Genomic DNA, 23,252 nt, shown 5'->3' on the forward strand with positions numbered 1-23,252 from the left:
CATCCCAGAAGCAAAATTCCCAAGATGAAGCGGCAGCTGGGAAAAGTAAAGACAGAGTTTCCTTCCCTCAAGAGAGCCTGAAGCACACTGATGTGGGTTGCTGATGCTTGCACTGTTAGAAACACTAGTCTCAGGTACCAGATGTATGATGATTTCACCCTGAGAGCATCATGTGCATGTACCCACAATGAACCTTTGCCATGTCTTGCCTTTGGGCGGACTATGTTTTTTTGCATACACTGTGCCTTCATTAGCCACATTACTCACCCTTGTATTTAATTCATCCATCATTAATACCTGATCTTTATACATTACTTGGTTCTTCTTTTTCATGTGCCATTCTTGGACTTTAGTAACAATGATATATAAGATAGCCTTGTGCTGGTATCTTGAGATGGGCATGTTTCCTCTAAAACATAATGTTGAGTTCTTTCATTGTATGTGTTATAGGGAGTGTGGCTCCATTAAGATTAGATGCAAAGAGTCTCAAACTATGAGTAATTGTTGTATATGGTGTTTGAAATAATACATTTTTTCCTGACATTAAAGTCAAGGGTTTATACTTATTAGTATGGCTCAGGCACCTTGAATTTTGTATGCCTCTCTGAATTTTGCTGTGCATGTGGTATGCTTGAGGACAAACCTATTCAAATATCATTTAGAACAACATATTGTTTATCTTTTTATCCATCATTATGAAATCAGTTTTTAAGAATTGAATCAGATACATATAGCCTCTAAACTAATACTGCCATACATTCCCAGCTCATCCTGTGTGCTGTGGGGAATATGAACTTTCACTCGTATGTAAGCACCTTTTGCTTTTTAACTCTGTACTTTTAATTGATTCATCAAGTGAGGATAATCTCTCCATTAATGCCTCTGTGTACAAAATACTTCCATTTCATTCACTCCCAATTATTCTTCTAAAATCACCTGAAATATTTGTAGCCTGATTTCTAATCACTTCTGTCACTTTATCTGTCCATCTTCTTCAGTTTACCTCTCCTATACTTTCCAGTGTATTGTTTTGTATCATCCTGACCAACATGGCATTTGTTTTCCTGTCTATATAGCTACACCATCCTAAAACACTTTTCTTCCATGTCCCTTCTTAAAAAGAATATCTTTTCTTATTTTCATTCTGTAATCTACATATCCTTTTCATTCCACCTACTTCACATGTGTTATCCATCTTTACCACTTTATTTTATATCCCATTCTGACATATCTGGTGTTCCACAACCATACATAGTACAGACTTTTGCACACTCATTGCTTAACTTTTTACCGTCCACCACTACTGTCAGTGAACCATCAAAGTTTCTCTTTTGTGTGACTGCTTTGAACTTCACTGTTCCTGCTACCATGCTTTCTAATCTTTGACATATGCTTTCAATTCTTCACCATGTAAAAAGATGTTACACTCTGATATCCCCTCCCTTTCAAGAACTGGGATCTTACTTTTATTTTCATTAATTTAAACATCTTCCTTCTTTACACCTTATTGAAATGGCTTGGCATTGTATCCAGCTTTTTCTCAGATTTAGCCAACAAAACAGTATTTTCTGCACACAGAAACTCTGGTAACATACAATTTGTTTCTCCATGAGTAGGTAGTACACCACAATCAACCTAAAATGCTCTCATTTCACCTAATGTTCCTCTTAGTAATCCTATGCCTCTTCCCGTAATCTCTTTTCAGACTCTCTGAAAAGTGCTTCTTTCTCTGGACACAGGCAAGGCTTATGGTCCTGATGGCATCCATCCCCAGGTACAGAAAGAGTGTGCCTCTGAACATGCACCTGTGCTTGCTTGTCTGTTCCGTTTCTGTTTAAAAAACAAAACTTTTCCTTCTCCTTGGAAGCATGCATTGATACATCCCGTCCCTAAGAAGGGTGACGATTCTGACCCCTCGAACTATTGTCCTGTTGCTTTAACATCTAATTCCAAAATCTTTCCCTCCTCTATTCCCATATCCCTAGACACCACGAAAATCACAGTCTTCTCTCTGATCACCAGTATGGCTTCCATAAGATGGGATCCACTGGTGATATTCCTTCTTATCTTACTATGTGATGATATTCTTTCCTATCTTACTATTGTCTGGTCATCTCTGAGAATTTTAGGGAGTCATGTGTAGTTGCTCTTGACATATCTAAGGCTTTTGACGTAATATGTCATCATGGTCTCATCTCTAAGCTCCCCGCTTTTGGCTTCCCTCCCTCGCTTTGCTCCTTCATATCTGGCTTCCTCTCTGGCCGATCTATCTCTGTGGTTGTTGATGGATCAGCCTTCCCCCTTTTCTCCATCGTGAGTGGTGTCCTTCAAGGTTCTGGCCTATCCCCTACACTTTTTCTCCTTTTCTTCACTGATTTCTTCTCCACCACAAATAATCCAATACACTTGAATGCTGAATACTCAACACTGCATGCATCCACATCCTTCAATTCTGCTCCCTTGTCTTTCACTCTTCCTGTATCTCGTCTTGACACAGCTTCCTCTGTAAACTGAGACTTAGACAGGATATTTCAGTGGGTACACAAAATTTTGTTAGGTTTAATGCATCTAAGACCCAGTATCCACCCTTTCTTTACTGAAAACTCACAACTGTTGATCTTTCCTTTGATGGTTATGTAATTCCACCTCTTGACTCAGTGAATGTACTTGCTATTACTGTGACATCCACTCTTTCTTGGAAACTCCAAATTACTAGAATAGCTAATTCTGCCTCAAAGAAACTGGGTGTCCTTTTTAGATGTCAAAACTTCTCTTGTGAATATTTGCTCCATTTATACAAGAGATTGATTCTTCCTTGAATGGAGTACTGTTCTTACATTTGGGGTGGCTCTAGCTCTGCATCCTTATTTGACAGAGTTGCGACTTATATACTTTCCCAGGCTAACTTTCAAACTTAACCCTCTAGCCCTATGTCACAATGTTGGTTCACTTTCCCTCTTGTATGACATTACTTTGGTTTTTGCTCCTGAGAGCTGGCTGCTTGTGTGTCCCCACCACTAGCTAGACCACACAATACTCAGCAAGCTGTTGCATCACATAATTATTGTGTGGCCATTGGCAACTCAAGGGTGGGCCATTTTGATAACTGCTTCTTACTCTGTAAGTCAAAGCCTTTGAACTCTCTAACTTCACGTGTCTTTCCCAATAACTATGACCTGGCACATTTTAAAAGACAGGTTTTTTCACTTTCTCCAAAATTTGTAGATACTTTCCCTTGTCTTTTCTTTTTCCATTTCATAATCATCTCTTTATTTAGTGAAGGCCTTGCCTTAATGTGGACTTTTATCCATGACTCGAGCTGTCAAAAAAAATCCAAAAAATCATTTGATGACCATGGTGATATCACAAAACCATGGTGTATTTTCACATTTATTTCAGACCGTGCATTCGTATCACCTCTTACTCATAAACATGCACTGCTTCCTTTTTAAAAGTTCTCACTAGTATTCAAAAGCTCTCCAGACAAACCATGTAGAGTTAGAGCTTCCAAGAGAGCCTTTGTGTTTTTTTATCATATATCTTTTCTAAGTTAATAAATGGTGCATACGCCTCTTTTTCTCTGGAAGGACTTCACCAATTCTTTACACACAATCATTTGCTGTCATGCTGTATACCTTGCCAATTATGCCAAGGAGACTTACTCCTCTGTAATTATTGTAACAAAATTAATCCCCTTCCCATTATACAGTGGAATGGTTTTTACATTCATCCAGTCTTCAGAAACCTGAAAGACTTTTTGATACTTCTGTACAGACTGTCCAGATCCATACCACAACAGTTTCACCTCCACTCTTAACTGTCTTGCTCACCAGTACATTTATATACCCAGCATTTCCATTCTTCAAGAACTTTATTGCTTTTCTCACCTTCTCCTTTGTAATGTCTTTCTGTACCATACATCTTTTCCTGTCTCTCTGTCTCATTATCCATTGTAGCTGCAGACACCTGTGTCTGTCTGTCATTTGCAATTATTTTTGTTTATAATACTCTCTCCTGCAAATGTCATCTTTTGACACAAGCATTCTTTCTGACTTGACTGTCTTGCTCTTTGAAAAAATGCTTCTTTTTACTTTCATTTACCTTTTCCAAGAATAGTTTCTTCTTCTTCTTCTTCTTCTTCTTCTTCTTCTTCTTCTTCTTCTTCTTCTTCTTCTTCTTCTTCTTTTCAAATTTTCATTGATTTCTTTCCCATGATCATCATATCTTTACCTTCATTCATTTGATCTGTATTTTATGGTTGATTCAACTTCTTTTGAATTTCTGTTCTCCACAAATGTTCTTAAATCTTTATTTCATTATGTTCCTCTCTTTCTACAACTTATAGATAAGGTGCTGTACACTTGTGTGACAGCACCTAATAATGCATTCTGAAACAGCCTCCTCATTACTTCAACCTCACCTTGTATGGTTTTGGATCCTCTCAACAGTTCTCTTAACCTCTCTTGGAAATTATGTTTACATTGTACATTTCTGAACTTTCATACCTTTTCATTTACATTCCCCTTCCAGCACTGTGTACTCTGTAGCACAGTGTACATAATATTCATTGCATTTGTTTATGGTAACCATCTGTTTACTAAGAATTAATGTAACCATATGTTTCTTTTCCTATTTCCTAACCCTCATAGAACATTAGGCTAGCCCATGTTGTTACTTATTTTATCAGCAAGAATTTGGTCAACTTGATATGAATTATAGTACTTCTTATAAGTTGTAGTCATAATAGATGTAGATATGAAACATATTATGTACTTTATGTACCTCTGGGAAGTTACAGTCGTGGTAGATGTAAATAAATAAACTGATTTTAGAATTATTTTTCTTTTCTTCCTACATAATATCCTTCTGATTTACTTTCTTTTTTAATCACAGTACTTCATATTATTCCATAATTTCCATTCTTGATAAAAGTTATGATTTTTATTTTCAAGTAAATCATAATGAATAATTTTCAGCTGTATTGTTTGAGGAGGGCATCTTATTAGGTGCAGAGACAGATACATCCTTGTTAGCATGTGCTGCTGCATCTCAGTTTCAGCCTCTCACTGTTGTGGAACGAACTGTAAGTATTTTGTTGTAGCCCCTTAATACATAGGTTTGCAGATTAAAGATTTCTTGATTGTGTATTTTTATTTTTGTGTCAGATATTACTTGTAAGGTAGAACAAGTACAAACAGACTTTGAATAGCACTGGAGATATGGTCCTGGTCAAAGAACTGAAAGTGAAAAGAGCAGTAAAGGAGACATTTATGACTTGACTCCAATGGAGATACATACCAACAGCACCGTTGTTCACCTATAAGTAATGAATAAAAGCTTCATTGGGATACTGTTAGTAGCACAAATGATGATTATGCTCACATGATTAATGTTAAAACCATTTTATAATAACTGAGTTATTTTTTTTTTTTCTTTTGTCGCTGTCTCCCGCGTTTGCGAGGTAGCGCAAGGAAACAGACGAAAGAAATGGCCCAACCCACCCCCATACACATGTATATACATACGTCCACACACGCAAATTTACATACCTACACAGCTTTCCATGGTTTACCTCAGACGCTTCACATGCCCTGATTCAATCCACTGACAGCACGTCAACCCCGGTATACCACATCGCTCCAATTCACTCTATTCCTTGCCCTCCTTTCACCCTCCTGCATGTTCAGGCCCCGATCACACAAAATCTTTTTCACTCCATCTTTCCACCTCCAATTTGGTCTCCCTCTTCTCCTCGTTCCCTCCACCTCCGACACATATATCCTCTTGGTCAACCTTTCCTCACTCATTCTCTCCATGTGCCCAAACCATTTCAAAACACCCTCTTCTGCTCTCTCAACCACGCTCTTTTTATTTCCACACCTCTCTCTTACCCTTACGTTACTTACTCGATCAAACCACCTCACACCACACATTGTCCTCAAACATCTCATTTCCAGCACATCCATCCTCCTGTGCACCACTCTATCCATAGCCCACGCCTCGCAACCATACAACATTGTTGGAACCACTATTCCTTCAAACATACCCATTTTTGCTTTCCGAGATAATGTTCTCGACTTCCACACATTCTTCAAGGCTCCCAGAATTTTCGCCCCCTCCCCCACCCTATGATCCACTTCCGCTTCCATGGTTCCATCCGCTGCCAGATCCACTCCCAGATATCTAAAACACTTTACTTCCTCCAGTTTTTCTCCATTCAAACTCACCTCCCAATTGACTTGACCCTCATTATTTTTAATGATATAAATGTTAAACAGATACTCAATAATGCATAATAATGCATTTGGTTGGATCACCATAAGATAACCTCTTTCTGTGTGCCTTATAACTTGGATTTTTCGCCTTCATACCGGTGCTTGTCCTTGAATGCCTGCCTGACACCAACTCCAGCAGGCTTTTATTCAGACACTCAAAAAGAAAGCAAAAATGTGATAAATGAATTAACCAATGCATTGCAAGTAAAGCTTTATTTGGCCACTTTCATAGCTGTTAGCCATGCCGGAGTCACTCACATTGGTTTCACCACTAAAACACTGAAATTCTACAGTGGACTTCCCTAAGGAGCCATTCTTTCTCCAACTCTTCAGATTCTTCCTATATGACCTCCAGTTACCTCAGGCAAACCTCAACATAAAGATCCTTTCATATGCATGTGACCTCAGAATCATGTTACAACATATAGACACCGTAGTAGTAACATCAAAGATGCAGCAAACCCTTACACATATGGGATATTGGCTCACCAAGGACAGAAATTTTGCATGTCCACAGAAGTTTTCAATCTCGTTGAACCCCAGACAGACATGAATCCAGCTCAGACCCTCTAGTCACCTAGAATGGACAGAGTCTTTCTCACTAACCATTCCAAGCATCACAGACAGCACACACTGAAAGTTCATTTCCTATACCAGTAACATCAACACAAACTAGAGCACAAACCAAATGCCCTCCGAACACTATCTGTCTCCAGAATTGTTCAATAAAGAGAATTACTCATGATCCCCTTCAAACAGTTTATCCATTCTACTTTGAACTATTTCTTCGTCTTCCTGGTCTTCCACTCTATCAAAAATAAGTATAGATAAAGCTGCAAACCACACAAAATACACTCAAAATAATCACTGGCTGTCTAGCACCCTCAGACACTCAACAACTTCACAATAAAACAAAGATCCCACTAATACTTTCCACCTTAACATCCTCAGCATACAGTTCTCTCCAACACCACTAGACCTACCACACCCAAATTGCCGTGAAACCAACCACCAACACCCAGGTAGAAATAAAAGATTACTCTGGCCTTACACTTCATTTACTTCTTCTCACAGATATCCCCCCCCCCCCCCCCCCAACAAATTTAACTGACAAAACACATACAAATTGAAATAACCCACAAAGCACAAACCAACTGACTGCTCAATTTAGTCTTAAACTCCAGCTCATTAGACATACATTTATCTGAAACCACACTCCTGAGACAAACAGGAGTCACTCTCTCTCATTTATGTTGAAGACATCAGCCATTGTTACAACACTGTAAATGCCTTTTATAACATATCCCAAGAACATTAATCCCTGCTATGCAAATACCAAAAAGATATTAAGCACTTGCAACTCTGTTGCCTTGCACTCTTTTCACATAGACGCACATAGAAGACATCAGAACACTTCATGACATATGGTACCAACCAGTGGATGTGGCCAGCTTCTTGAGTGCTTTAGGAGCCTCATAAAGCTAGCAGGGACTCCTGGATAAGTAAGTAAGTAAGATAGTATAGCTGCTTTTCCAAAGAAATCTTCAGTCACTCTTTTGACCCCAGGCAGACATGAATTCAGATTACCCCCTCCAGTCACCTTGAATAGACAGTTTCTTTCACTAAACAAAACACCAAACGTTTTAGGCATCACACATGGCTTACATGACATTCACTCCCCTCACCAATAGCATAAACACAAAAGCAACATACAAACAAAATGCTTTATAACACTTAACTGGCACCAAAGTTGGACAAGAAAAGTCCCTCAACATCTTATACAAACATTTCATCTTCAGTATGACCTATGCCTTACCTGCCTGGTCTTTCATTCTCTCAAAAGCGCTATAACAAAGCTGTGTACTACACAGAATGGAGCACTGAGAACAATTATTGGCTGTAGCAACCACAAACACTCAACATCTTTGTAATAAAACAAAGATCCTCCCAATATAGACCCACCTCAACATGTATGGCACCCAATTTTATGCAACAGAAGTGGACCTATGCAGCCCAAAGCACTCTGTGCTGAACCACCATCTACCATGTAGATGTAAAAAGCCTATCTCTGCCTCACACATTTGTTATCTCTGTTCATAGACCCCACCCCCATGACATAAAACTGACAAGATACATACACACTGAAATGACCCAGAAAGCACTAAGCATTAGACTTCAACTCGTTCTTAAACTCCAATCCACTAGATATACTCTTATCACAAACCACTTTCTCCAAAACAAACATAAGTCACACTCTCCCACTTATGCTCTAGACATCAACCATCACTATAACACTACAGACACTGTTTCATCATAATCAAAAACTATTTATGCTTATGATGCTATTACCAAAGCAGAAGACACTGGGAACATATTATTAAATTGCCCTGCACTCTATGAAGATGTTGAGAACTTATCCTTCAATTGCCCTGCACTTTATGTACATAGATACATACATATCATCAGAACCTTATTGACCAGAGATCCCAACTAAAGGACATGGCCATCTTCCCGGCTGTTCTACATCATCTGTCTCATTCTTGTATCTCCCCTGATGATGTGATCATTATACGAAAGTGTACTTGGGAACTTAAAATGTTTCATTTTCCTTGTGGTTTTATGCTGGAGCAGGTGACTGAGTTTGGTAAAGTGTGTGAAAGAAGAAAGCTGAGAGTAAATGTGAATAAGAGCAAGGTTATTAGGTACAGTAGGGTTGAGGGAAAAGTCAGTTGGGAGGTAAGTTTGAATGGAGAAAAACTGGAGGAAGTGAAATGTTTTAGATATCTGGGAGTAGATTTGGCAGCGGACGGAACCATGGAAGCGGAAGTGAGTCACAAGGTGGGGGAGGGGGCGAAAGTTCTGGGAGCATTGAAAAATGTGTAGAAGGCAAGAGAGCAGAAGAGCAGAAATGGGTATGTTTGAAGGAATAGGGGTTCCAACAATGTTATATGGTTGCGAGGCATGGGCTATATATAGAGTTGTGTGAAGGAGGGTGGATGTGCTGGAAATGAGATGTTTGAGGACAATATGTGGTGTGAGGGGGTTTGATCGAGTAAGTAATGAAAGGGTAAGAGAGATTTGTGGTAATAAAGAGTGTGGTTGAGAGACCAGAAGAGGGTGTTGTGGAATGGTTTGTTCACATGGAGAGAATGAGTGAAGAGAGATTGACAAAGAGGATATATGTGTCAGAGGTGGAGGGAATGAGAAGTGGGAGACCAAATTGGAGATGGAAAGATGGAGTGAAAAAGAACATGCAGGAGGGTGAAAGGCATGCAAGGAATAGAGTGAATTGGAAGGATGTGGTATACTGGGGTCAACGTGCTGTCAGTGGATTGAACCAGGGCATGTGAAGCGTCTGGGGTAAACCATGGAAAGTTTTGTGGGGCCTGGATGTGGAAAGGGAGCTGTGGTTTCGGTGCATTATACATGACAGCTAGAGATTGAGTGTGAACGAATGTGGCCTTTGTTGTCTTTTCTTAGCACTACCTCGCGCACATGCGGGGGGATGGGGTTGTCATTTTATGTTTGGTGGGGTGGCGACGGAAATGAATAAAGGCAGCAAGTATGAATTATGTACATGTGAATATATGTATATGTCTGTGTATGTATGTATATGTATACGTTGAAATGTATAGGTATGTATATGTGCGTGTGTGGATGTGTATGTATATACATGTGTATGTGGGTGGATTGGGCCATTCTTTCATCTGTTTCCTTGTGCTACCTCGCTAATGCGGGAGACAGCGACAAGATATATATGTATTTATTTGGTTATTTTGCTTTGTTGCTGTCTCCCGCGTTAGCGAGGTAGTGCAAGGAAACAGACGAAAGAATGGCCCAACCCACAAACATACACATATATATACATATACGTCCACACACGCAAATATACATACATATACATCTCAATGTATACATATGTATACATACACAGACATATACATATATACACATGTACATAATCATACTGTCTGCCTTTATTCATTCCCATTGCCACCCCGCCACACATGAAATAACAACTCCCTCCCCCCGCATGTACGCAGGTAGCACTAGGAAAAGACAACAAAGGTCACATTTGTTCACACTCAGTGTCTAGCTGTCATGTATGATGCACTGAAATCACAGCTCCCTTTCCACATCCAGGCCTCACAGAACTTTCCATGGTTTACCCCAGATGCTTCACACGCCCTGGTTCAGTCTATTGACAGCACATCGAACCCGGTATACCACATCGTTCCAATTCACTCTATTCCTTGCACGCCTTTCACCCTCCTGCATGTTCAGGCCCCGATCACTCAAAATCTTTTTCACTCTATCTTTCCACCTCCAATTTGGTCTCCCACTTCTCCTCGTTCCCTTCACCTCAGACACATATATCCACTTGGTCAATCTTTCCTCACTCATTCTCTCCATGTGACCAAACCATTTCAAAACACCCTCTTATGCTTTCTTAACCACACTCTTTTTATTACCACACATCTCTCTTACCCTATTATTACTTACTTGATCAAACCACCTCACACCACATACTGTCCTCAGACATCTCATTTCCAGCACATCCAACCTCCTCCTCACAACTCTATCTATACCCCATGCCTTGCAACCATATAACATTGTTGGAACCACTATTCCTTCAAACATACCCATTTTTGCTTTCCGTGATAATGTTCTTGACTTCCACACGTTCTTCAACGCTCCCAGAACTCTTGCCTCCTCCCTCACCCTATGATTCACTTCCGCTTCCATGGTTCCATCTGCTGCCAAATCCACTCCCAGATATCTAAAACACTTCACTTCCTCCAGTTTTTCTCCATTCAAACTTACCTCCCAATTGACTTATGCCTCACCCTACTGTACCTAATAACCTTGCTCTTATTCACATTTACTCAGCTTTCTTCTTTGACACACTTTACCAAACTCAGTCACCAGCTTCTGCAGTTTCTCACATGAATCAGCCACCAGCACTGTATCATCATTGAACAACAACTGACTTACTACCCAAGCTCTCTCATCCACAATAGACTGCATACTTGCCCCTCTTTCCAAAACTCTTGCATTCACCTCCCTAACAACCCCATCCATAAACAAATTAAACAACCATGGAGACATTACACACCCCTGCTGCAAACCAACATTCACTGAGAACCAATCACTTTACTCTCTAACTACATGTACACATGCCTTACATCCTCGATAAAACCTTTTCACTGCATCTAACAACTTGCCCCTACACCATATATCCTTAATACCTTCCAAAGAGCATCTCTATCAACTCTCATCATATGCCTTCTCCAGATCCATAAATGCTACATACAAATCCATTTGCTTTTCTAAGTATTTCTCACATACATTTTTCAAAGCAAACACCTGATCCACACATCCTCTGCCACTTCTGAAACTACACTGCTCTTCCCCAGTCTGATGCTCTGTACATGCCTTCACCCTCTCAATCAATACCCTCCCATGTAATTTACCAGGAATACTCAACAAACATATACCTCTGTTTTTTTGAGCACTCACTTTTATCCCCTTTGCCTTTGTACAGTGGCACTATGCAGGCATTCCTCCAATCATCAGGCACCTCACCATGAGTCATACATACATAAAATAACTTTACCAACCAGTCAGCAATAGAGTCACCCCCCTTTTTGATAAATTCCACTGCAATACCATCCAAACCTGCTGCCTTGCTGGCTTTCATTTTCCGCAAAGCTTCTACTGCTTCTTCTCTGTTTACCAAATCATTCTCCCTAACCCTCTCACTTTGCACACCACCTTGACCAAAACACCCTGTATCTGCCACTGTGTCATCAAACACATTCAACAAACCTTCAAAATACTTGCTCCATCTTCTCACATCACCACTACTTGTTATCACCTCCCCATTAGCCCCCTTCATTGAAGTTCCCATTTATTCCCTTGTCTTACGCACATTATTTACCTCTTTCCAAAACATCTTTTTATTCTCCCTAAAATTTAATGATATCTCTCACCCCAACATTCTCTCTTCTTTTCTGAAAACCTCTACAAATCTTCACTTTCGCCTCCACAAGATAATGATCAGACATCCTTCCAGTTGCACCTCTCAGCACATTAACATCCAAAAGTCTCTCTTTCACATGCCTATCAATTAACACGTAATCCAAGAACGGTCTCTGGCCATCTCTCCTATTTACATATGTATACTTATGTATATCCCTCCTTTTAAATCAGTTATTCCCAATCACCAGTCCTTTTTCAGCACATAAATCTACAAGCTCCTCATTTCCATTTCCATCACTGAACACCCTGTGTACACCAATTATTCCATCGACTGCCACATTACTCACCTTTGCATTCAAATCACCCATCACTATAACCTAGTCTCGTGCATCAAAACTACTAACACACTCACTCAGCTGCTCCCAAAACACTTGCCTCTCATGATCTTTCTTCTCATGCCCAGGTGCGTATGCATCAATAATCACCCATCTCTCTCCTTCCACTTTCAGTTTTACCCATATCAGTCTAGAGTTTACTTTCTTACACTCTGTCACATACTCCCACCACTCCTGTTTCAGGAGTAGTGCTACTCCTTCCCTTGCTCTTGTCCTCTCACTAACCCCTGATTTTACTCCCAAGACATTCCCAAACCACTCTTCCCCTTTACCCTTGAGCTTCATTTCACTCAGAGCCAAAACATCCAGGTTCCTTTCCTCAAACATACTACCTATCTCTCCTTTTTTCTCATCTTGGTTACATCCACACACGTTTAGACACCCCAATCTGAGCAATCGAGGAGGATGAGCACTCCCCACATGTCTCCTTCTTCTGTTTCCCCTTTTAGAAAGTTAAAATTCAAGGAGGTGAGGGTCTCCAGCCCCCTAGCTCCTGTCCCCTTTAGTCACCTTCTACGACACGTGAGGAATGTGTGGGACGTATTCTTTCTCCCTTTTCCCCTATCCCAGGGATATATATATGTATATATATATATATATATATATATATATATATATATATATATATATATATATTTCTTTCTTTCAAACTATTCGCCATTTCCCGCATCAGCGAGGTAGCGTTAAGAACAGAGGACTGAGCCTCTGAGGGACTACCCTCACCCGGCCCAATTCTCTGTTCCTTCTTTTGGAAAATTAAAAAAAAAAAATATATATATATATATATATATATTTTTTTTTTTCTTTTTTTTTGCCTCTGTCTCTCGCGTTTGCGAGGTAGCGCAAGGAAACAGACGAAAGAAATGGCCCAACCCTCCCCCATACACATGTATATACATACGTCCACACACACAAATATACATACCTACACAGTTTTCCATGGTTTACCCCAGACGCTTCACATGCCCTGATTCAATCCACTGACAGCACGTCAGCCCCGGTATACCACATCGATCCAATTCACTCTATTCCTTGCCCTCCTTTCACACTCCTGCATGTTCAGGCCCCGATCACACAAAATCTTTTTCACTCCACCTTTCCACCTCCAATATATATATATATATATATATATATATATATATATATATATATATATATATATATATGTATATATATATATATATATATATATATATATATATATATATATATATATGTATATATTGTGTGATAACAAGTAGTGGTGATGTGAGAAGGAGATGGAGTGAGTATTTTGAAGGTTTGTTGAATGTGTTTGATGATAGAGTGGCAGATATAGGGTGTTTTGGTCGAGGTGGTGTGCAAAGTGAGAGGGTTAGGGAAAATGATTTGGTAAACAGAGAAGAGGTAGTGAAAGCTTTGCGGAAGATGAAAGCCGGCAAGGCAGCAGGTTTGGATGGTATTGCAGTGGAATTTATTAAAAAAGGGGGTGACTGTATTGTTGACTGGTTGGTAAGGTTATTTAATGTATGTATGACTCATGGTGAGGTGCCTGAGGATTGGCGGAATGCGTGCATAGTGCCATTGTACAAAGGCAAAGGGGATAAGAGTGAGTGCTCAAATTACAGAGGTATAAGTTTGTTGAGTATTCCTGGTAAATTATATGGGAGAGTATTGATTGAGAGGGTGAAGGCATGTACAGAGCATCAGATTGGGGAAGAGCAGTGTGGTTTCAGAAGTGGTAGAGGATGTGTGGATCAGGTGTTTGCTTTGAAGAATGTATGTGAGAAATACTTAGAAAAGCAAATGGATTTGTATGTAGCATTTATGGATCTGGAGAAGGCATATGATAGAGTTGATAGAGATGCTCTGTGGAAGGTATTAAGAATATATGGTGTGGGAGGCAAGTTGTTAGAAGCAGTGAAAAGTTTTTATCGAGGATGTAAGGCATGTGTACGTGTAGGAAGAGAGGAAAGTGATTGGTTCTCAGTGAATGTAGGTTTGCGGCAGGGGTGTGTGATGTCTCCATGGTTGTTTAATTTGTTTATGGATGGGGTTGTTAGGGAGGTAAATGCAAGAGTTTTGGAAAGAGGGGCAAGTATGAAGTCTGTTGGGGATGAGAGAGCTTGGGAAGTGAGTCAGTTGTTGTTCGCTGATGATACAGCGCTGGTGGCTGATTCATGTGAGAAACTGCAGAAGCTGGTGACTGAGTTTGGAAAAGTGTGTGGAAGAAGAAAGTTAAGAGTAAATGTGAATAAGAGCAAGGTTATTAGGTACAGTAGGGTTGAGGGTCAAGTCAATTGGGAGGTGAGTTTGAATGGAGAAAAACTGGAGGAAGTGAAGTGTTTTAGATATCTGGGAGTGGATCTGGCAGCGGATGGAACCATGGAAGCGGAAGTGGATCATAGGGTGGGGGAGGGGGCGAAAATCCTGGGAGCCTTGAAGAATGTGTGGAAGTCGAGAACATTATCTTGGAAAGCAAAAATGGGTATGTTTGAAGGAATAGTGGTTCCAACAATGTTGTATGGTTGCGAGGCGTGGGCTATGGATAGAGTTGTGCGCAGGAGGATGGATGTGCTGGAAATGAGATGTTTGAGGACAATGTGTGGTGTGAGGTGGTTTGATCGAGTGAGTAACGTAAGGGTAAGAGAGATGTGTGGAAATAAAAAGAGCGTGGTTGAGAGAGCAGAAGAGGGTGTTTTGAAGTGGTTTGGGCACATGGAGAGGATGAGTGAGGAAAGATTGACCAAGAGGATATATGTGTCAGAGGTGGAGGGAACAAGGAGAAGAGGGAGACCAAATTGGAGGTGGAAAGATGGAGTGAAAAAGATTTTGTGTGATCGGGGCCTGAACATGCAGGAGGGTGAAAGGAGGGCAAGGAATAGAGTGAATTGGAGCGATGTGGTATACCGGGGTTGACCTGCTGTCAGTGGATTGAAGCAGGGCATGTGAAGCGTCTGGGGTAAACCATGGAAAGCTGTGTAGGTATGTATATTGGCGTGTGTGGACGTATGTATATACATGTGTATGGGGGGGGGTTGGGCCATTTCTTTCGTCTGTTTCCTTGCGCTACCTCACAAACGCGGGAGACAGCGACAAAGTATAATAAATAAATAATAAATATATATATTTTATTTTTATTTATTATACTTTGTCACTGTCTCCCGCGTTTGCGAGGTAGCGCAAGGAAACAGACGAAAGAAATGGCCCAGCCCCCCCCCCATACACATGTATATACATACGTCCACACACGCAAATATACATACCTACACAGCTTTCCATGGTTTACCCCAGACGCTTCACATGCCTTGATTCAATCCACTGACAGCACGTCAACCCCGGTATACCACATCGCTCCAATTCACTCTATTCCTTGCCCTCCTTTCACCCCCCTGCATGTTCAGGCCCCGATCACACAAAATCTTTTTCACTCCATCTTTCCACCTCCAATTTGGTCTCCCTCTTCTCCTTGTTCCCTCCACCTCTGACACATATATCCTCTTGGTCAATCTTTCCTCACTCATCCTCTCCATGTGCCCAAACCACTTCAAAACACCCTCTTCTGCTCTCTCAACCACGCTCTTTTTATTTCCACACATCTCTCTTACCCTTACGTTACTCACTCGATCAAACCACCTCACACCACACATTGTCCTCAAACATCTCATTTCTAGCACATCCATCCTCCTGCGCACAACTCTATCCATAGCCCACGCCTCGCAACCATACAACATTGTTGGAACCACTATTCATTCAAACATCCCCATTTTTGCTTTCCGAGATAATGTTCTCGACTTCCAAACATTCTTCAAGGCCCCCAGGATTTTCGCCCCCTCCCCCACCCTATGATCCACTTCCGCTTCCATGGTTCCATCCGCTGCCAGATCCACTCCCAGATATCTAAAACACTTCACTTCCTCCAGTTTTTCTCCATTCAAACTCACCTCCCAATTGACTTGACCCTCAACCCTACTGTACCTAATAACCTTGCTCTTATTCACATTTACTCTTAACTTTCTTCTTCCACACACTTTTCCAAACTCAGTCACCAGCTTCTGCAGTTTCTCACATGAATCAGCCACCAGCGCTGTATCATCAGCGAACAACAACTGACTCACTTCCCAAGCTCTCTCATCCCCAACAGACTTCATACTTGCCCCTCTTTCCAAAACTCTTGCATTTACCTCCCTAACAACCCCATCCATAAACAAATTAAACAACCATGGAGACATCACACACCCCTGCCGCAAACCTACATTCACTGAGATCCAATCACTTTCCTCTCTTCCTACACGTACACATGCCTTACATCCTCGATAAAAACTTTTCACTGCTTCTAACAACTTTCCTCCCACACCATATATTCTTAATACCTTCCACAGAGCATCTCTATCAACTCTATCATATGCCTTCTCCAGATCCATAAATGCTACATACAAATCCATTTGCTTTTCTAAGTATTTCTCACATTCATTCTTCAAAGCAAACACCTGATCCACACATCCTCTACCACTTCTGAAACCACACTGCTCTTCCCCAATCTGATGCTCTGTACATGCCTTCACCCTCTCAATCAATACCCTCCCATATAATTTACCAGGAACACTCAACAAACTTATACCTCTGTAATTTGAGCACTCACTCTTATCCCCTTTACCTTTGTACAATGGCACTATGCACGCATTCCGCCAATCCTCAGGCACCTCACCATGAGTCATACATACATTAAATAACCTTACCAACCAGTCAACAATACAGTCTCCCCCTTTTTTAATAAATTCCACTGCAATACCATCCAATGGATCATGCAATATATATATATATATATATATATATATATATATATATATATATATATATATATATATCTTTTCTTTCAAACTGTTCGCCATTTCCCGCATTAGCGAGGTAGCGTTAAGAACAGAGGACTGGGCCTTTGAGGGAATACCCTCACCTGGCCCAATTCTCTGTTCGTTCTTTTGGAAAAAAAAAAAAAAAAAAAGTAAGAAATGATTTAGAAAACTGAAACTTCTAGCTTGAAATGAAATGAGAAAATGAATGTCACATAATGGTTCAACCTCTGGCTATGGAAAAAGGAAATGTATAATTTATTTACACAAACCTCAATAGTAATTCTCATCAATTTAACCACTGTATCAATAAGCTTCAATGTCTAAGCTATATATATATATATATTTTCTTGAGTCCACGGGGAAAATGAAACATGATAAGTTCCCAAGTGCATCATCAGGGGAGACACAAAAGAGTGATATAACAGTCAGTTGATATACAATGAAGAGACGTAGCTAGGGCGCCATTTGGTAAACATGCAATTGTCCAGAACAGACAACAAGCGTATCATAAACATTATTTTACAAATCTTATCAACAATAGAGTTATCCAATTTTTATAAACCATCACTAATATTAACATTATAATTCTGTGTGTATTTGATAATAGGTTCAGTGATATTTCTCGTGGTAATAGAGTTAGAGTTGATAACTGAGATGGCATTACTCCAGTCAATACAATGATCATAGTTTTTAACGTAATTAAACAAGGCATTTGATTCATGTCCTGTTCTTATACTATAGTTATGTTGCTTAAGTCAAACAGAAAGATCCTTGCCAGTCTGCCCAACATAAAACTTTATCACAATTTCTACATGGCACTTTATAGATGCACCCAGGAGAATTTTCTGGTGAAATCCTGATTTAAGATATTCTGTATAGTATTATTGTTGCTGAAGGCAACATTTACATTAAAGGATTTAAGCAACATGGGAAATAAAGTAAAATTATTATTAAAAGGGAGAACTAAAAGATTCTTGGTGTCATTGGGAGGTTTGGGCTCAACTCTATAAAATGGTTTCTTTGCTAACTTAAGGGATTTATCAATGGGAGATCTTGGGTACTTTAATTTAGATTCAATAAAATATATCTTCTCAAATTCATCATCAATATACTCTGGACTGCAAATACGTAATGCCCTAAGGAACATAGATTGAAATGATAATTTGACTCTTGTCATGCTGAGATGAGTAATAATGGATATATGAGCATATATTGGTAGATTTTCTGTATATGCTAAACTTAGACTTGTTTTTCTTGCCAATGGATCATGCAATCTGAAAATGGTAACATACCATTGTTTTCATTTTCTACAGTAAATTTGATGGAAGGTACTAAATTATTAAGTAAGGGGAGAAATATTTGTAAAGTTTCATTTGTTGGCCAAACACAAAGAACATCATCTACATACCTAAACCAAAATGCATTAGAAGGTAAGATATCCTTTAGTAATTTTGTTTCAAAATATTCCATATAAAGATTACTTTGTACAGGTTACCCATTGCCATACCAAACTTTTGAGCATAATAATCTCCATCGAATTGAAATTCACAGTCTTTTATACACAATTCTATCAGTTCAATGAAAACAGACTTCGAAACAGGTAAATGAATATCATCCAAGACATCAAATAAATATTCTAAAAGGCCATCAACTGAAACTTTTGTGAAAAGTGAGGAAACATCAAAGCTAACAAGTTTGAAATCAAAATTAACATTGATATCATTAAGCTTGTTAACTAAATCTACATTGTTCATGATATTAGAATTTGATATCTTACCCCCTAAAGGGCTTAATAAAGAAAGTAACCATTTTGACAATATATATGTGATGGAGCCTACTGAACTCACTATAGGTCTTGCTGGAAAATTTTGTTTATGTGTTTTGATAAGTCCATACATATATGACAGTGAAGGGGACAAAGATGACAAACTTTTGATAAGAGAACCATTTTCAACAACAACTTCGGTTCTTTATTGAAATGGGAATTAATTGCTTCTAGGGGATTCTTACTGAGTTTAGAATATGTTGTGTCATCATTTAAAAGATCATTCATTTTAGATAAATAGTTACTTTTGTCCATAATCACAACAGTGTTAGCCTTATCCACTTTAGTAATATATATATCATTGTCTTTCTTTAAGGTGTTAATAGCTCTTATGAATCTTTTAAGGCAATTAGATGTAACCAATTAGATGTAACCAAAATGAGAAAAAAGGAGAGATAGATAGTATGTTTGAGGAAAGGAACCTGGATGTTTTGGCTCTTGAGTGAAACAAAGCTTAAGGGTAAAGTTTGACTTCTACCTCTTCCAAAGTCTTTGAATCTCTTCTCAATTCCCATATCTTAAAACACCTCAAAAATCACAGTATTCTCAATGATCACCAGTATGGCTTCCATAAAGTGAGATCCACCGGTGATATTTTCTCTTATCTTAATAATGTCCGGTCATCATCCCTGATAGATTTTGGGGAGTCATATTTTGTTGCCCTTAACATATCTAAGGCTTTTGACAGGGTGTGTCATTGAGGTCTTATCTCTAAGCCCCCCCTCTTTTGACCTTTCTCCTTCACCTTGCTCGTTCATATCTAGCTTCCTCTGTGGCCGATCTATCTCTACGGTTGTTGATGGATCAGCCTCCCCCGTTTTCTCCTTCAGCAGCAGTGTCCTTCAGGTTCAGTCCTGTCCCCTACAATTTTTCTCCTTTTTTTCAATGATTTCCTCTCCTCCACAAATATCCCAGTGCATCATATGCGGATAACTCAACACTGCATTCATCCACATCCTTCAAATCTGCTCCCTCTTCTCTCACTTGATCTGCATCTTATCTTGACACAGCTTCCTCAGTAAACTCAGACTTGGACAGGATATCTCAATGAGGTAGACAAAATCTTGTTAAGTTTGATACCTCCAAGACCCAATTTCTTCTCATCTCTCTATCAAAAATGCCTCACAACTCTCATCTTTCCTTTGATGGTTCTAATTCCACCTCTTGACTCAATGAACATACTTGCCATTACCATGACATCCACTCTTTCTTGGAAACCCCACATTACAAGAATAGCTAAGTCTGCCTCTAAGAAACTGGGCGTCCTGTTCGGATGTCAAAACTTCCTATCTGCTGAACAGTTGCTCTATTTATACAAAGGATTAATTTGTCCATGTATGGATTACTACTCTCACATTTAGGGTGGTTATAGCTCTGCATCCTTAATAGAGAGAGTTGAGTTGAAAGCAATCTACTTTATAAAATCCCAGGCTGACATGCTTTGCTCTGTGGTGTTGGTTTGCTTTCCCTCTTCTATAGATATTACTTTTGTTTTTGGTCCCAAGAGCTGGCTGCTCATGTGCTCACAGCAGTAGCTAGACCTTCCAATACTCGGCAAACTGCTGCATCTCATGATTATTGTGTGGCTATCAGCAACTCAAGGGTAGGCTGTTTTGACAGCTGCTTCTTTCCCATAACATCAAAACTTTGGAACTCTCTACCTTCTCATATCTTTCCCAATAAGTATGACCTGGCACTCTTCAAAAGACAGTTTTTAACTTTCTCAAAAATTCTTAAATACTTTCCCTTGTCTTTTCTATTTCCATTTAATAATTCTCTCTATATTTCAATTAGGGCCCTGCCTTGATGTGGACTTTTGTCCATAACTGGAGCCTTCAACATAAAAAAATGTACATGTATGTGCATGTATGTACATGTGTATGTATATGAGTGAATGTGTCTTCCTTCATCTGTTTCCTGGCACAACCTCATGATGCAGGAAATAATGATGATAATAATAACGATAATTAATTAATTAATATTTTTTTATTTTTTTTTATAAAAAAATAAAAAAATATATATATGAAAGTGATTGGTTCTCAGTGAATGTAGGTTTGCGGCAGGGGTGTGTGATGTCTCCATGGTTGTTTAATTTGTTTATGGATGGGGTTGTAAAGGAGGTAAATGCAAGAGTCCTGGAAAGAGGGGCAAGTATGAAGTCTGTTGGGGATGAGAGAGCTTGGGAAGTGAGTCAATTGTTGTTCGCTGATGATACAGCGCTGGTGGCTGATTCATGTGAGAAACTGCAGAAGCTGGTGACTGAGTTTGGTAAAGTGTGTGGAAGAAGAAAGTTGAGAGTAAATGTGAATAAGAGCAAGGTTATTAGGTACAGTAGGGGTGAGGGTCAAGTCAATTGGGAGGTGAGTTTGAATGGAGAAAAACTGGAGGAAGTGAAGTGTTTTAGATATCTGGGAGTGGATCTGTCAGCGGATGGAACCATGGAAGCGGAAGTGGATCATAGGGTGGGGGAGGGGGCGAAAATTTTGGGAGCCTTGAAAAATGTGTGGAAGTCGAGAACATTATCTCGGAAAGCAAAAATGGGTATGTTTGAGGGAATAGTGGTTCCAACAATGCTGTATGGTTGCGAGGCGTGGGCTATGGATAGAGATGTGCGCAGGAGGATGGATGTGCTGGAAATGAGATGTTTGAGGACAATGTGTGGTGTGAGGTGGTTTGATCGAGTAAGTAACGTAAGGGTAAGAGAGATGTGTGGAAATAAAAAGAGCGTGGTTGAGAGAGCAGAAGAGGGTGTTTTGAAATGGTTTGGGCACATGGAGAGAATGAGTGAGGAGAGATTGACCAAGAGGATATATGTGTCGGAGGTGGAGGGAACGAGGAGAAGAGGGAGACCAAATTGGAGGTGGAAAGATGGAGTGAAAAAGATTTTGTGTGATCGGGGCCTGAACATGCAGGAGGGTGAAAGGAGGGCAAGAAATAGAGTGAATTGGAGTCATGTGGTATACAGGGGTTGACGTGCTGTCAGTGGATTGAAGCAAGGCATGTGAAGCGTCTGGGGTAAACCATGGAAAGCTGTGTAGGTATGTATATTTGCGTGTGTGGACGTGTGTATGTACATGTGTATGGGGGGGGGGGGGTTGGGCCATTTCTTTCGTCTGTTTCCTTGCGCTACCTCGCAAACGCGGGAGACAGCGACAAAGTATAAAAAAAAAAAAAAAAAAAATATATGATATAAAATATAATATATATATATTATACTTAATCGCTGTCTCCCATGTCAGCGAGGTAGCGCAAGGAAACAGATGAGGAATGGCCCAACCCTTCTACATACACATGTATATACATAAACACCCATACACACACACATACATACATATACATTTCAATGTATATGTACATAGACATACACAGGCATATACATATATACACATGTACATATTCATACTTGCTGCCTTCATCCATTCCTGTCACCACCCCACTACACATGAAATAGCATCCCCACTCTCCAGCGAGGTAGTGCCAGGAAAAGACAAAAAAGGCCACATTTGTTTACACTCAGTCTCTAGCTGTCATGTGTAATGTACCAAAACCACAGCTCCCTTTGCACATCCAAACCCCACAGACCTTTCCATGGTTTACTCCTGATGCTTCACATGCCCTGGTTCAATCCATTGACAGCACGTCGACTATGGTATTCCACATCATTCCACTTCACTCTATTCCTTGCACGCCTTTCACCCTCCTGTATGTTCAGGCCCCTGAGTGCTCAAAATCTTTTTCACTCCATCTTTCCATCTCCAATTTGGTCTCCTGCTTCTTCTTGTTCCCTTCACCTCTGACACATATATCCTCTTTGTTGATCTTTCCTCACTCATTCTGTGCATATGTCCCAACCATTTCAATACACCCTCTTCTGCTCTCTCAACCACACTCCTTTTATTACCACACATCTCTTTATCCTGTCATTACTTACTCGATCAAACCA

General features: G+C 39.9%; 1 protein-coding gene across 5 annotated transcripts in view; it reads left to right on the forward strand.

Annotated features, from left to right (window-relative positions):
* The window catches only part of Rich (Guanine nucleotide exchange factor subunit Rich), a 349,449-nt gene that overhangs the window by 214,008 nt on the left and 112,189 nt on the right, over nt 1–23,252 (forward strand). For all 5 annotated transcript variants that reach the window (XM_071672678.1, XM_071672679.1, XM_071672681.1 and 2 more), the window contains one exon: nt 4,977–5,083. In XM_071672678.1, coding sequence (XP_071528779.1) covers nt 4,977–5,083 — 107 coding nt within the window. The remainder of the gene's footprint in view (nt 1–4,976; nt 5,084–23,252) is intronic.

This window comes from Panulirus ornatus, chromosome 17 (assembly GCF_036320965.1).
Source record: "Panulirus ornatus isolate Po-2019 chromosome 17, ASM3632096v1, whole genome shotgun sequence".
In the NCBI taxonomy this organism is placed as follows: Eukaryota; Metazoa; Arthropoda; class Malacostraca; order Decapoda; family Palinuridae; genus Panulirus; species Panulirus ornatus.